We start from the raw sequence: 14,818 nt of genomic DNA, 5'->3' as shown, positions 1-14,818 counted from the left end.
ACCCGGATGTTGTTTACAAGTACTTCCGGAGAGCGAGCGAACGGAGTTTCTGTTGACGCTAACCTATATATTTTTGAGTGTTTATATCCGTTATATCGGATAAGAACTATATCTATCTCACATTATTTGGGAACCACGTGTTTCTAAATGCTAAAGTATCTCATTTGATTTGATTTTGGACAAAGCGAACTGGTTCTACCGTACACAAAGTGGACACGTTCAAGGCTTCAGTCTTTAATAGTTAATGAACCACGGAAAGAACACCGATGCATTGCAGACAGAGCTCATCCTCCTCGGTAGTCTGTAGGTTAGCAGTCGGTTAATTTAATAAGACACGTTAACCTTAATCACATTATCCACGTTCCTCACCACAGCTGTTTTCCCTGTTACGATTTTCATGTCACTTTCTCTGTAATAATACTTCAATTGAGGTATTATTTCTTCAAGTCAAAATGTTAAATGTAGTAGGAACAGTAGGAAATCATCTGAAACGTGTTACAAATAGATTTAGCTGTAAACATTGTATTGTTAACAATCACACATTTATAAGCCATTACATGCATTCGCCCCACATTTACCCAACACATTAGTCACAGGGCATCAGAAAGGTGGTGCAGTAATAAAAACACAGGCTAAGCATATGAAGAGATTTCATTTGTCCTTTTTTATTGCAGAACATACAATTATTTCAGTCTTTACCACAACTGATTAAGCAGAACAGAGTGATAGGAAGAAAGAAGTGCCCCTTTTCTCTCTAATCATTCCCATCATTGTAGTTCTTTTAAAACCAGCTGGCAACACTCGGCAACCTTTGCTGGATCAGACACGGATGAGTACTTGGCAATCTGAGAGTTGACACCCAGGGAGCGAGCCAGGTCCCGGGCTGTCTGGTCTGAGGCCACAGTGGTTCCCAAGGCCACCAGCAGCCGAAACACGGCCTCCTTGTCTTGTACGGTCTCCAGAGCTCTACTGGCAACCGAGAGGCACTGGGCCTTAGCCTCGAGATCGGGCTGGCTGTGCAGGCAGCCAGCGTAGTTAAGCACAAGGGTTGCCAGGGCGATGTGGATGTTCTTATTGCAGACGCTGGCCAGATCGGCAGCACGCAATAGCACCGCTTCACGCTGGGCCAGGAGGAGGGCTCGGCCATGCCGGCCTCCAAAGCAGTTGCACAGAGTCCGCAGTGCCAGCATCTGGTTGGCAGGACGCCCCTCGGGCTTCATCAGGCTCAGCAGGTGGTTGCACAGCTGGACTCCCTCAGACTCTCCACAGAGGCTCTCGTTAACCTGCGGGTGGCACACCGCCAGCCTCATGATGTCCAGAATGGGAAACACAATGTCTAAAGTCCAGGGATAAGAAAGGGCAGTTTGGTTAGTGAACAGTAATGAACTGAAGAACCGTAAAAGGGACAGTGTGGAGGATTTGATGGCATCAAGTGGTGTTATGCAGATTCGACAACCAACTGAACACCGCTCATTCTTCCCTTTTCAAGTCTGCGTTCATGCGAGTGCAATACTGTGATGCCTCGCTCACAGAGGTCATCCGTACCATTTATAATCTACTTTAGGAGCAATGCAGGTCAGGCGGCCGTACCCCGGTTTTGCACTCTGCAGCTTAGGATGGCTAGAGACAGTATTTAGTTTGTCGTTCGAGGTTACTGAAGAAACTGTCTGTAGTGTCGACCAACCCACAAACTGTGAAACAAGTTTTTTGTGCCTCGATCCAAAAACATGCGATTTAGATTTTGCTGTCATATTGAGGCACAATCGAGTATCTCCATCCCTGGCTTGATAACTAACTTTCCAAAAGTTAGTTGTATTTTTCTCACAAGCCACAACCATGAAATCAAACCACAAATATTAAATAACTATAATTGGGTTGCAATGTAATATGTGTACCTTCAGGCCAGTGAGAAGCTTTCCACAGCAGGTTGATCTCTTGAAGGGTTGGGGGAGACTTGGAAGAGTTGGGCTCAGAGACAGACGCAAGTAGTCTCTCAAGGCTTTGCAGAACTTCATCAGAAAGCTTGTGCTCCTGAGGTGCATCTCCATTCAGCTCCTTTATCTTGGCTGGCGAGGAAAGAAAAAATTATTAACCCTGACAGTAAAAAAAAAAAACTAAATGAACCAGGAAAAACAACATTCTCATGTAAAAAAATTAAGCCCCACATTTATTTGTATTGCATGCAATACAAAATAAAAAAAAAGTACAATGACAAAAACCTACATTAAAAAAGGTTATAATTTCATAAGATGTGGGTGTGGTTTCATAAGGTGTTGTGATCGGGAGAACGCACACCAGTGTGCATTGGAGAGGTGTCGATCACGTTGAATACACGAGTGTAAAGGAAAAATAGTTGCATACCCATAGACAGGATGCAGAAGATATTTGATAATTAAATGATTTACCAATTTGTTGGCATGAAAGTCTTATTCCCTTAAGGGCAAAGAGATCGACAGCGCCCAAACTACAGACCAACGTCAACAGTTTAAAATATTTTTCCTAATCACATTTTCTCAACTGAGCTTCACCCATTGCAAACCAATGAGAAGAGCACAGCAATTAAATAGTCTGTAATGTAACATAATCTAAATGGTTCTAAGTTGGTCAGAAATAAACATGCTCCCATCAAACTGAGATGATTACAGAGAAAAAAATGTCCAGAGGCCTTTGGAAAGAGCTCATGTGTCAAGACACTCAAAATCTATTTATAGAGTTCTTAGAGATATTTCAGTATTCTCAACTGAGGCATCGGGTCTGATGCAGCATAGGCTCTGATGAAGGTTCTTTAGACTGAAAGCTAAAAAATAAAGTGTTCTCTGCATAGATTTAAATGTTCGGATATCTATTCTACCAGTTTGAGCTTTGTGATACGCGCTGCACCTTACCGCCGGGTTAAGGGTTCGTTGTCCTGCCTTCATCAGGCATTCTCAAATGACACATTTAGGCTGGAGACACACATAATCACACCTATACTTGAGATGCTCACCCATTATCTGCGAGGAATTGGCTTGCTCAAAGCTCACACTATCGGTCTTGGGGAAGTAGATGTTGCTTGCCGTCTGTCTGAGGGCTGCTGAGGAGTAGGCACTTCTCCCTGTAGAGTTGGAAGCAGAGTGAACCAATGAACATTAAAAGGATTAAAAAAACAAAAACACGACTGGCTTGTCCTATTTCCATGTAGGATCAAATGTGTCTGAGGGTCTACCACTGAACAGCGAACACCAATCAATCCTGTGAGTAAGTGACAAACCTGTGAAGGGATCGACCACACCTGTATGAGCAATTGTGTTGGAACCCGACCCTGGGATGTAGCGACCGGCGCCTTTGTGGGAGGGAGAAAATTAAAAACTGCTGTGAAATAACATCTAAAGTGAAATTCAGATTGGGAAAACATTTTCAGTGAATATACTGTACCTGTGAAGGGATCAGTTCCAAAAATTGCCCTCTCATCAGTAGCCCCGGGGATGTATCGATTCCCTCCTATCAAATAAAGAATAAAAAACACACGTAAACACAGGACATTCTCAAATCAGTCTAATAACCTTTTATTGCTGTAATAAAAATATAAAACATTGGGTTTTTCTGAACGGCAGATAAACAAGCCCAAGTGTCTATCATTTGGCCTCACCAGTTAATGGGTCACCATCAGCCGGCACGGCCGGTCCCACCACTTGTCCTTTGGTGTTCTCTATGATAAAATGTGCAACCTGGTCAAGGAACATGGTGCTGAGGTCGTTCTTCTGCAGAAAGTTGTGCGCGGTCAGCCAAGGGTCCTCCGACACGTTGTAAGGCAGCTTCATGGACGGCCCTCCCTCATTCACGTCAATGGTGAAGACGTAGTCGTATTCCTTAAGGGGAGATCAGTGTTCATTCGGGAAGGTTCTCATGCCTGCATGCACGGTTCGCCTCGTCGATAAGCGTACGGCCTTACCTTTCCTTCATACACCACGTTCTTGGAGGTCTGTTCGTTTGAGCTTCCGACCACATCTCCGATTTTCATCCAGCGGCCATCACTGACGCTCCACTGATATGCCTCCACCTTCTCTCCATCTTTAATCAGACGCGTCTGTCCGTCACGGTTCCCTTGAGGAAGTAAGCAAACGAATCTTGATGGAGGGATAGCGTTGGCACTAGTTCTACTGTCAGATAGAATTGGATGTGTAAGGTGTGAATAGTTGTTAGATTGTCGGAGGAAAGAGATTTTGTTTGAATGGATGTTAAGCCAAGGCCTATAATTTTACTTAGGTGATTCAAACCCACCAGGTCATTGTAATTCACGAGTGTCCCTTCAAGTCAGAGACCTAGGAATAGGTGTGGGAGGAGCCAATAATGTTAACGATATACAATAAATGTCTATTTTCTTACCAGGCTCATCAAGGTGTTCCCTTCCTGGGAGGTCTTCCATTTTGATGTCTCCGAGGTCGCCTGTCTTGGGGTCAATGGTGGTCTTTGAGAGTTCATCCTCAAAAGCCTGCAGGTCTTCTGCGCTCGCTATGCGGTCCTCATCCGGCGTAAACACGCGGATAAGGGCATCACTGTGGAAAGACACGCAGCATCTGGGTTAGCAGCTGAACGACTCACTGCGTCTGTTCATCTGAGGAATGTCCCCCACGGTGTGTGAATACAAGAGTGAGGTTAGATGTGGAAGCAGTAACCAGTAGAAGCAAAAGGCGATTAAATATTTGTTTGGGGTCACGTGCATGGACTGAGAGCACATGCCACTTCTTACCTGGACCCAACGGCTATATCCCCATTAGGTAGAATACAGCAGCACCAGACAGACTGGGCCGGCAGACGGATAGTCTGAGAACAATCTCCCTGTCTCCATATCCTCAAAGTCCGATCCTCTCCCGTGCTTACGAAATCTAAAAGGAAACACACCAGTATGAGGTCAAAGTTGACAGCAGGACAGCAGATGGATGCTGGTTTCATGAATAACGAAGGACATGCAGTTTTGTTATTACAAGTCTCACATTCAGCTCTTATAAAAGGCATTTAAATATCAATATAAATAAACAAACCTTGACTATTGGGGAAGACAGCTATGCTGTAGATGTAGTTGGTGTGGCTGGGGTAGACCTGCACACATTCGCCTGTCACAAGCCACCTTCTGATGGTTGTGTCATTACTGCAAGAGAAGAACTCTGTGTCGCTGATCACTGCTAGCCCCCTCACGCAGTCCTCGTGACCTAGAGAAAAAGAAAGTGTTGTAATGCGTTGTAATCATGGATTTTAAAACATGGAGCCCCTGGATCTCTTGACAAAGGTTTTTAATAATCATCATTGACTAGATTAACATGCTCAGCCAAATTCATGATTAGTTATTCACACACAGATCAAAAAAAGAAAGAAAAAAGTGTTCACTCATGTCAACCCTCTGCATACTCACCTTCAAACGTCTTCTCACAGCGGCCAGCTTTCCAAAGCTTTATGGTCTTATCTGCTGATCCAGACAACATAAGGCCTTGTTCAGGTAAGATGACCACTGCCCACACTGCTGCCGAGTGGCCCTGGAGTAAATTTAACAAGGATAGATTTTGCTCTCTTACAAAGCCATGTGATATGTTTGCTTATTACAGTTACATAGATGAAATAGATCAGGGAAAAGGAGATTAACAGAGTTACATTACAGAAGCTTCAGCCTACCTGCAAGGTCATCATGCACTTCTCATTGAGCCAGACTTTGGCTGTAGTGTCCCATGAGCCGCTCAGAAGTGTCCCAAACTTCCCAGAAGACAGAGTGCAAACTGTGGAGATTATACGTTAGAGCGCAGAGATGCTCGGCATAAATACAAATAAAAGCAAATTAGATGCTTATTCGACCGTAATGACCCCGAGAGGACAAAGTTAAGTACAACCAACTCACCTGTACTTTTGTGACCCGTGAGAGTGAATAGAGGCTGCGATTGGTCCAGCGTGAACACACATATGTTGTTATCATTTCCACCTGTGGCAATAAGTCCGCGAGGATATGTTTCACTCGGCCCAATGATACATACACAGGATACAAAATTGGTGTGGCCAGACAAACTGTGCATCTGTGTGAAACCTTTGTCTGGGCTGTGAGAGAAGAGGAAAGAGATCAATTGAATATTTTTAAATGAACAAGTGGTTGACAATTGTGTCGCTAATACTTAAAAAAAATGGCCAGTAGATTAATTGACAGACACAATATAATAATGCCAATCTATATCTGTTTAACTTCGGCGAGTACTCCATCATTCGCGCTGTGAATATTCAACAATGTTGTCAACACACAGAGGAGCAGCTGAATGAATGACAAAGCTAATTTGAGAAACGTTAGCAAACGTGCTAGGTAACTTGGCTAACCACATGAACACGAAAGTATTCCTGTTAAATAACTTCACTGGGTTCATTTGTTGACTTGTAACTAGTCTTGGTCGGGGCATCTTTCCGGACAACATAGTTAACGTGACGCACAAACTAATACATCCGAGCCTACAATCACAATTAGTCAGTCAGTAGCAGGCTAATGCTAGCTACCTTGAGTTTGGTAGCCAGACTCTTCCGGTTCGGTCTCTGGACACAGACACGAAGGCTCCATCTGGAAAAAGCGCAGATGCGAGTCCCCTGACGTCCATTTCGTGGCCCGGGATGGAGCACCTGAGTTTGTATGAGTTGGATGATGCCATTTTTCCCAAACGACGCGCTAAATCTACCACAGTAGAGTTATGTTAAGCGGCGTTGCTGTCAACAAACACCGGCCGCTAATGTTAGCGGAAGTGGAATTACGTCACAGTGACATGTCAGAAAACTCGCAATTGAAATGTCTTTTGTTTTTATATATTTTAATTAAAACAAAATACAATATATAATTAGAAAATATTGATCGTGGGTAAGTTTGAAGCAGTAACGTAGATATGCTATTTAAACAAATTAAAATCATAAAAGTGAACGAAACAGACGATCAACAGATGTAGTACTCATGTTTCACCACAGGGTGGCAGCAGACAGTTTCACTGTTGCTGATGGTGCACTGCGCTCTAACGGCCTCCACCACCAACCTGCCCACGATGGCGGAGTCAAGCTGCCGTAGACAGGATACAAAAAGGACATTTGAATGTTGTTGTTAAAATAAAAGCCTAGGGTGTACAGTAAAATCGGAGTCCCGCATTCATATCAAAACTAGATTAGCCTATATTTGAACAAAAAATTGTCTGTTGATTACCCATGAAATGAATCATGAATCATGAATAGAGAGAAAGATTATCATACCTGATTCTTTTTAAATTAATTAATTTTCTGGGCACTGTGTAATCCTTTAAGCGTGGTTTTCCCTTTAAAGCGTTTCTTTACACTGAGGGAATTAACTAAGAAAATAAGTAAATAAATAAAGTAATAATTAATAAAATACTTTATACTTAAAAAACAAGAAACTAAAAATTACAAAATAAGCCCATTTCAGAACATTACTTCAATGTGTGTGTTACGTTTTGCTAGAATTCAGTAACATAACAAATATAAAAAACTTTTATTTTTTAAACACAAGTAAACCGGAAATGTTTTTTTTTTTAAACGGCAGGTAGCAAGCCACTGCTCCTGTCCAGCCCACAGAGGCTCGGATGAGGAAGTAGCTACACTGATACGTGCGCTGAGAAGGACAGCAACCAAACACAAGTAAGTATCGTTTTGTTCGAGTGTAGGCAATACCTTGTACGCTGAATGACATCCTTTACACATGAATGCGGCTCAGTTAAGTCACGTCGGCCCGCTGGCGCGAGCTAACACAGTGACGGCTGCGGAGCTGTCAGTGGGACCGGGGGTGTGAATGATGGAGCATGCGAGGTATTGCAATGACCAATCCAGGTTTAGACTGCAGACTAGCAGGTTTAGCAGGACCGTTGATACTCATTGTAGACTGGGTTACTTTAGCAGATGATGCTCATGTTAAACATGTTTAATTCATTGTAACTTAAGGCAGTTAAGGTTGGGCTCGTTTAAAGACACAGAACTGCTTCATAGTAAAACAGGCCTGTGTCTCACCTCATTGCCAATTACAGAAAACGTGTCCTCAAGAATAATAATGAATACTACTGACACAAACTAATGGTAACACTGATCAAGATGGCAATCAAAAGGTTTCCCCAAGGAACTTAACATAACAATCACATTGTAGGTCATGTTTTTCAACTTTATGTCAGCGAGCAGGTGACGCCTGGTCGGCCAGTTCCTGTCTTGTTATCTGAAGATCTGCGTCCCGCCTTTAAATCTGCTGTGTGTGTGTGTGTGTGTGTGTTGGGGTTCACTGTAGGTTTCCCCCCCTGTCCCTGGAGTGCCAGCAGCCATGAAGCTTCGACTGCACTTTGTGGTGGACCCCATGGGCTGGCTGTGCATCAGCATGGTGTTTGGGATCTGGCTCTACAACACTTTGTTCATTCCTCAACTGGTTCTACATCCACACTACAACGAGGGACACATCCCCTGGGCTATCGTCGTTTGTGAGTGTCCTTGATACCGCCGCGGTTTCATTCTTCGTTGACACAACCCGAATTCAACACCGTTTACTCCGGCAGGTTATTACATCGCATCGACCCTCTGCTTAGCGGCCCTATTCAGAGCTTCCACAGCAGATCCCGGCCGTCTTCCTGCGGACCCCCACATACCTCACGCTGGTATGGATCCAGAATGTCAGATTGTGCACATGTGCTTGTTTCATCGATGCATCTTTTAGCGCAGTATAAATTAAATAACTGTTGGCATTTTTATTCTCTTCCAGTTTTGTTCCTCATTTTATATATTTGGATCCCGTTTATTGCAGTTGGGAATATCGCTGTGGGAAATTAGCGTCAGCTAAGTCTGTCTTTAGACCGCATTAAACAGGTTTAAATATGTTATTACTGCGTCGCTATGTCTGCTACCGAGGCCAACACCACCTGTAATAACCAAAATGTCTTTGTGTCACAGAGCGAGAGCACTGGGAGTTGTGCAATAAGTGCAACCTGATGAGACCCAAAAGGTCCCACCACTGCAGTCGTTGTGGCCATTGTGTGCGAAGGATGGACCATCACTGTCCTTGGTAAGGACGCGCACACGCCTATTGAAAACAATGTTGACCAGTAGCACAGGAAAACCCCAACGTGTAAAAGCTTGTTGCTTCAAATATAATTCGGGAAATTCTTTTTTTATTTCTTTATGAAAATAGCCCAAACCGATACCGTAAATTTGGTTTATTTCCTTCCAGGATCAATAACTGTGTGGGAGAAGACAACCACTGGCTCTTCCTGCAGCTCTGTTTCTACGCTCAGGTGCTCAGCTTGTTCACCTTGGTGCTGGACTTCTGCCAGTACTACTACTTTCAGCCGCTTTCAGGACAAGACCAGGTAAATTCCACGGGTATATCAGTAAACCACACACAGGTTGCCTTTTTAGACATGCATGTGGAGCAACGTTTGCAGCAGTATTATTTTACAGGGCGTTTACTTATTACTTGTCTCAAAGTGCCGTGCGAGGACGCTAAATGCTTTCCATGCATCCTGTAACGACATGAAATATATGTTAATATAAGAGATAACGATGACTAAAATCCAACGCGTTGCCATTCTGCTTCCTTCCACCAGGGGAAGTTTACAACACGCCATGAACTGGCTCTGCTGCGAGTCTCGACGCTCATGGGTCTGGTCATGTTTGGTGGCATGACCAGCATGTTTTACACTCAGTTGAACGGCATCCTCTCTGTGAGTACCGCGCGATGCTCAGGACATTCGCTGCTGTAATTAGGTCAACTCGGATTATGTCGTCTCTTAACAGACTGCGGCAAATATTTCCGAGCTGGGTCGGGATCTATAAAACGAGCATGGTGGTACTTCATTCTCCGTATCGTTTAGCCCGTCTGTCTTATTGAAAGCTAATTCTGTCTTTTCGAGAGCAACCGATCAAGACAGGCAGCTGCGCTCTGAGCTACAGACGGAACCAAATGACACAGAAATAAAGCAATCGATGGAAGCGACGGAGAGATCAATAGAATAGAAACAAGAGCTAAAGTCTGGGGTAAGGCTGGGTGAGCGTGTTTGTGCATCCCGTCAGTGACGCCTCTTAATATTTCCGATGGAGTCATTTTCAGCTTTCATCAAGAATGTTTACAGAGCTGTATTGGTAGGAACGTCTATACACGATCTGTTACTTACAGAACAACAGTTTTCAAGAGATGGAGCTGTCTGAAGGAGCAATACATGAAATTATCATCATATTTAACATTGTCCCTCCCCCTCCCCCATACAGGATACTACCACCATCGAGAAAATGGCTCAGTTCTCAAATGAAATGTGAGTCTGTTTCCCTCTTGTTTGTCCTAAAGTCCCCATTCGTTGGTGGCTCCTTCCAACGTGAACAAAATGAATCTACCACCGCCTGTAAAGCTCACTGAAAAGTTGTTGTTTCTTTGTGTGAAACAATATCGCCGTCTTCTTCATCTCAGATATGGCTCAAAGAAATCTTGGCAGTGGGCGCTGGCTGAAGTTTGCGGCACTCGCTGGAAACTCCTGTGGCTCATGCCGCTCCGAAGCAGAGAGCCGATCCAAGCCAGCCACCACTTCCGCACCCACGTGTAGGCCGGGGGCGCATCTGGGGGGGGGGACGCCGTCGTCCCGATGAAGCACTCGACGCACAAGTTGGAATCCATCCGCTCGCCTTCTCCGACCTCTTTTGTGCTCCGAGAGCTGGGCAGCCGTCTTGGTCTCCGGAAAACTCTTTATAATGTTTTAGATTTTTTTAAATTATTATTATTATTTCTTTTGTTTTTGTGCCTTTTTCCTCCACAAGGCCCAGTAAACCGGGTCAAGAAACACCCATGGGAGCGATGGGGAAAATGTTGCTTTTTTTACTCAGTGACTGATACTTTAAGCATTTTGAAACCACTTTTAATGGCTAATTGCATCAGAAGGATGGAAGTCTTTACCCGAAAGCAGCTGGCGAAAGGGACCCCTCTCAGGTTACTTTGACAAAGAGCCTTTACTACTGACCTGTAATCAGCTGCAGGCCGAACCAGTGTGTCTATTAGGAAGGCCGTTTTTTGTATAAGGTTTGTGCCTTGTTTCTTTTACTGTAACTATGTCAAGTTTTATTTGTCATGCATGCGCAGAGTATTTGTTTTTTTAAGACGTCTTACTGGCTGCTGATCTCTTCTGAAGGGATCTGCATTCATTTGGATGATTCCTGAATGTTATCTCGTATTGTTCGACGGCCGTTTTATCTCACGAAGTGACATTTTTATTAAGCGTGGCCACAGAACAAAGTTCACATCACTCCAATACTGATATTCTTCTACGACGCATGAACAGCGAGCAGACGGTAACACTTCGCCGTGCTCATAGTTTAACGGTAGTCACAACTTTTGTGCTGTCAATCTTCGGAGGTACGTGGAGACAAACCTGCTGTATAATCAAGCCGTTTCTCTGAGGATAAAATGACATTCCACGGCCAATAACCTGGAGTGAAATCCTCATTGAGGGAGTTTGAGTGTCACATACTGTCAAAGATATATTAATACAGCTTAAATTACTCGGTTCACCTCAAAAGAACTTTTGGGGAGTCACACCCTGATTGGCTTTCTCGCCAAGAGTCCGATGAGAAAGTCGATACTCTCCTTCCAGAAAGTGATATCGAGTTAATCATTCAACTCTCGGGCAAGAAAAGCAAACACCAGTAACTCCTTTTACACGGGCCCGTGTGGCTCGGTCCACCACAGCACTGACCATGCAATGGCACACCGTACTTCTGAACACGTTAATTGTGCGATATAATTTGTGATTTTAGTGCTGCAGCTGTCATAGTTACGTCCTAAATGTGTCAGAACCAGTGGTTTTATAAATGCATATTTTAATCGGTGATGCAACCAGTCACATATTGGTGTGGTGACGCCCAGCGAGTCAACACGTGACACACCACTGATGCTTTATGATGGTTTGCTGTAACGCTATGCTGCTGTTTAGAGACTCTATTGAATTCTTCAATGGGATACTTAAGTAGAAGAGGATTCAGTGCATAATAATACTGGCATAGCATGGTTGTCATCGTCTTTAATACTTGGCAATCGCATAGATACACCCGTACGTAAACACAGCTTGCCACATGTGGGAAATATAACAATATCCAAGTAGTTTTAAGTGCCTTTTCTAGGTCTTCTTTTTACCCTCACGGTACGTCACCATCATGCCGGTCGCCATAAAAGCCAAAGACCCGGGGAAATGTCGGAATAGTCAGCAGTGGATGCATGTTTCACCCAATTTGGGAGGGTAGCAGATTAAATATTATGCACTTATTGTCCCACGAGCACACGGTCTGTGGCACTTGAAGGAACGCCTCCACTTACAGTTGTTGTGTTTTGTGTGTAACTTCTGTTTTACTCGTATCTGAAATTGGATGGTTTGCATTTGCATTTGCATGAGTGTGTGCTGATGACTTTGGCTCAGTGGTTTTTTATAACAGATTCAGGTTCTTGGGTGTTTGTGTGGTTGGTTTGTTTGTTGTTTGTTTGTTTGGGATAATGGGTGGGCAACGGGCTTGTGACTGGCATACTGACAGTTTCCATCCAGTTTCTTTTTTACGACTACATTTTTTGAAAGCAATAAGCATCGTGTATACGTAAAGCCATCTGTGTTGTTCCAGCATTAGTGAACATATGTGATTGTTGTGAAGTATTTGAACCGGCTAGAGTTTCCCTCAGCTCCCCAGGGAGTAGCAGATTTAAACATGTCGGTACTTCAAATTAACACTACTGTCGCTGCTGTGTATAGTTGTACATGATATCCTCCTAATTCACCTGAGGTTAGAAATAGAGAAACACACTTGATTGGATTGGAATCGAGAGCTGCAGGAGAGCTTCAGAGGGGCTGTGCACGGCTCACTGTCTTCCTCTCTCAGCTGTTCGCGGGCGTCCCTCAGGGCTCTCAGCCTGGATCTGTGGACTTTATTTTTTATTTTTGTTCAGACCTCAAACACTGGAGCGGTTACGTTTCGTGAATTAAATGAATACGCCATACATATTGTTATCCATTTCTTTATGTGTAGAAAGCATATGAAATGAAATATAAGGAATGGATTCATTGTGATTATATAAAATATATCGGTATTCATATTCTAATAAATTGAGTTCTGGATAAGTTTGAACTGATTCTTTTCTCCTTCTTCTAGCTTTTATTTGACTGTTGTTGAAATAAGGAGATACACTCTGAAACATGATGTCAGTACGTTTCAGAAACAGCATTAATCAAATGGCGACTGGCTGTGAGACGAGCTTGGAAGGAGCAGTCAACCTTTTATCTCGCCATACCCATCGTTACATCCTTTGATGTACATTTTGTGTCCTTTTTTCGGGGCTTCATAACCCGACCAAATGAACAGAAAGACTCTTTCATGTCTTGGAAGCCAGAAGGACGTTGTTACCTTTGAAGAGCAAACAAGTAGAGGGAGCGTACAAAAAGACCGCAGACAATTGGTTTCCTTTGTTTGTTATGTGATGTAATCAGCCGTAAAATGTGCTTTGTGATGACTCAGAGGCCCACAGTCAGACAATAATGATCCTTGTGGCCTGTTCCACACGCACATTACTTTAATAGAGACAATAACTACAGTATAAGCAATTTATTATGCTCCTTAAACTAGTATTTAAATGGACTCATGATAACATCATGAAATGTAATGACGCGAGAGATATCCACTTTAAACAAAAAGAACAATAACTTTTTTAAATCTAATTTTCATCCAGTTTTGCACTAAATACCTGACTCGGCAGTGTCACAGTCCCACCGCCAGAATGGTTCAAGTGGTGTTCGAGTCTCTGGGCCTCAGTACGATGTGTCACAATAAGAGCCCAAGCAGCCGTTCAATTGTCTCCAACCTAGGGGTCATTGTCTGGAGCAGGTCTCGGTGAGGCGTGTGTCATGTGTGCATGAGCCGTGAACATAATCTATGCGAGTTGTCTAGAATGGTTAGATGTTTGAAACATATACTGAACACACGCACACACATCTTATTGCCCATTTGACAAACCCAAAAACCTTGAATATCTAAATCCAGTTAGTCTTTATCAGAACAAATAACATGTCAATGAAATACCAATATGACCTGACACCTCATACTTATCCCCGGACTACAGTTTGAGCATTCCCGAAAATACCACAGAGGGTTGAATATAAAAAAAAAGAGCTGTCAATAATTCCCTCATTCCTGAAAGTGTTCTCTCTTATTATGGTTGATGCTTGATGTTGATGGTTCAGAAAAAGAAAACATGTATGGTCCTGGAAGAACATCCACCTCTGTTGTTGTTTTTACAACCAATATCCAAAATGTTTTTTTGAGCCTGGGGTGGAATTTAATTTGTGAGTTTGGGATGGCCCTGTCTCGATAATTGCAGTCCGCAGAGGCCTGGGTTGAATGTGCTCTTAATCTCTGGTAATGGTTGGTCAACTGGCCTAATTTAATAAGTGACCACCTGCTACTTGTTCCGTCTATGACATCTGGCTGAACAAAAGAAATAATTCGCCACATGCTTGATAAACATACACTCGGCTTGGAACATCTCTCCGATGCAAGGCTGTGTACCTGTCTAGGATTGGAGTTAGTGGCTTGGCGTGTTCTGCTGCCATTCTGAAGCCCAGACGAGGATTAAGTCTCCGAGACGGAAGACACATTTATGATCGGATCACAAATTATGGGGAGCATGATCATTTTTAGATTTGTATCCATATGGGCCATACATCATACAGGACTGTCTCAGAAAATTAGAATATTGTGATAAAGTTCTTTATTTTCTGTAATGCAATTAAAAAAACAAAAATGTCATGCATTCTGGATTCATTAC

The 14,818-nt window shown here is 43.3% G+C and overlaps 2 protein-coding genes across 2 annotated transcripts; one reads left to right on the top strand and one right to left on the bottom strand.

The window, feature by feature from the left end:
* Nucleotides 1-643: 643 nt before the first annotated feature.
* Nucleotides 644-6,734, bottom strand: plaa (phospholipase A2-activating protein). Its single transcript, XM_056442794.1, has 14 exons — nucleotides 6,505-6,734; nucleotides 5,867-6,060; nucleotides 5,647-5,747; nucleotides 5,390-5,510; nucleotides 5,022-5,189; nucleotides 4,730-4,865; nucleotides 4,366-4,535; nucleotides 3,932-4,083; nucleotides 3,629-3,848; nucleotides 3,415-3,480; nucleotides 3,251-3,322; nucleotides 2,987-3,094; nucleotides 1,896-2,066; nucleotides 644-1,336 (listed from the first exon to the last, which is right to left on the bottom strand). Exons 1-14 carry the CDS (start codon nucleotides 6,651-6,653, stop codon nucleotides 768-770), a joined length of 2,397 nt encoding a protein of 798 aa, XP_056298769.1. The 5' UTR covers nucleotides 6,654-6,734; the 3' UTR covers nucleotides 644-767.
* Nucleotides 6,735-7,549: 815 nt separating this feature from the next.
* On the top strand, nucleotides 7,550-13,125 carry zdhhc21 (zinc finger DHHC-type palmitoyltransferase 21). Its single transcript, XM_056442593.1, has 8 exons — nucleotides 7,550-7,638; nucleotides 8,273-8,459; nucleotides 8,535-8,633; nucleotides 8,926-9,037; nucleotides 9,203-9,341; nucleotides 9,579-9,695; nucleotides 10,240-10,283; nucleotides 10,436-13,125. The coding sequence occupies exons 2-8, from the start codon at nucleotides 8,306-8,308 to the stop codon at nucleotides 10,566-10,568; spliced, it is 798 nt and encodes a 265-aa protein (XP_056298568.1). The 5' UTR covers nucleotides 7,550-7,638; nucleotides 8,273-8,305; the 3' UTR covers nucleotides 10,569-13,125.
* Nucleotides 13,126-14,818: the final 1,693 nt, after the last annotated feature.

The sequence above is a fragment of the Pseudoliparis swirei genome, chromosome 21 (genome assembly GCF_029220125.1).
Source record: "Pseudoliparis swirei isolate HS2019 ecotype Mariana Trench chromosome 21, NWPU_hadal_v1, whole genome shotgun sequence".
NCBI lineage: Eukaryota > Metazoa > Chordata > Actinopteri > Perciformes > Liparidae > Pseudoliparis > Pseudoliparis swirei.
Note: the sequence above shows the minus strand (reverse complement) of the source record. Positions and strands in the feature narration are given on the sequence as shown.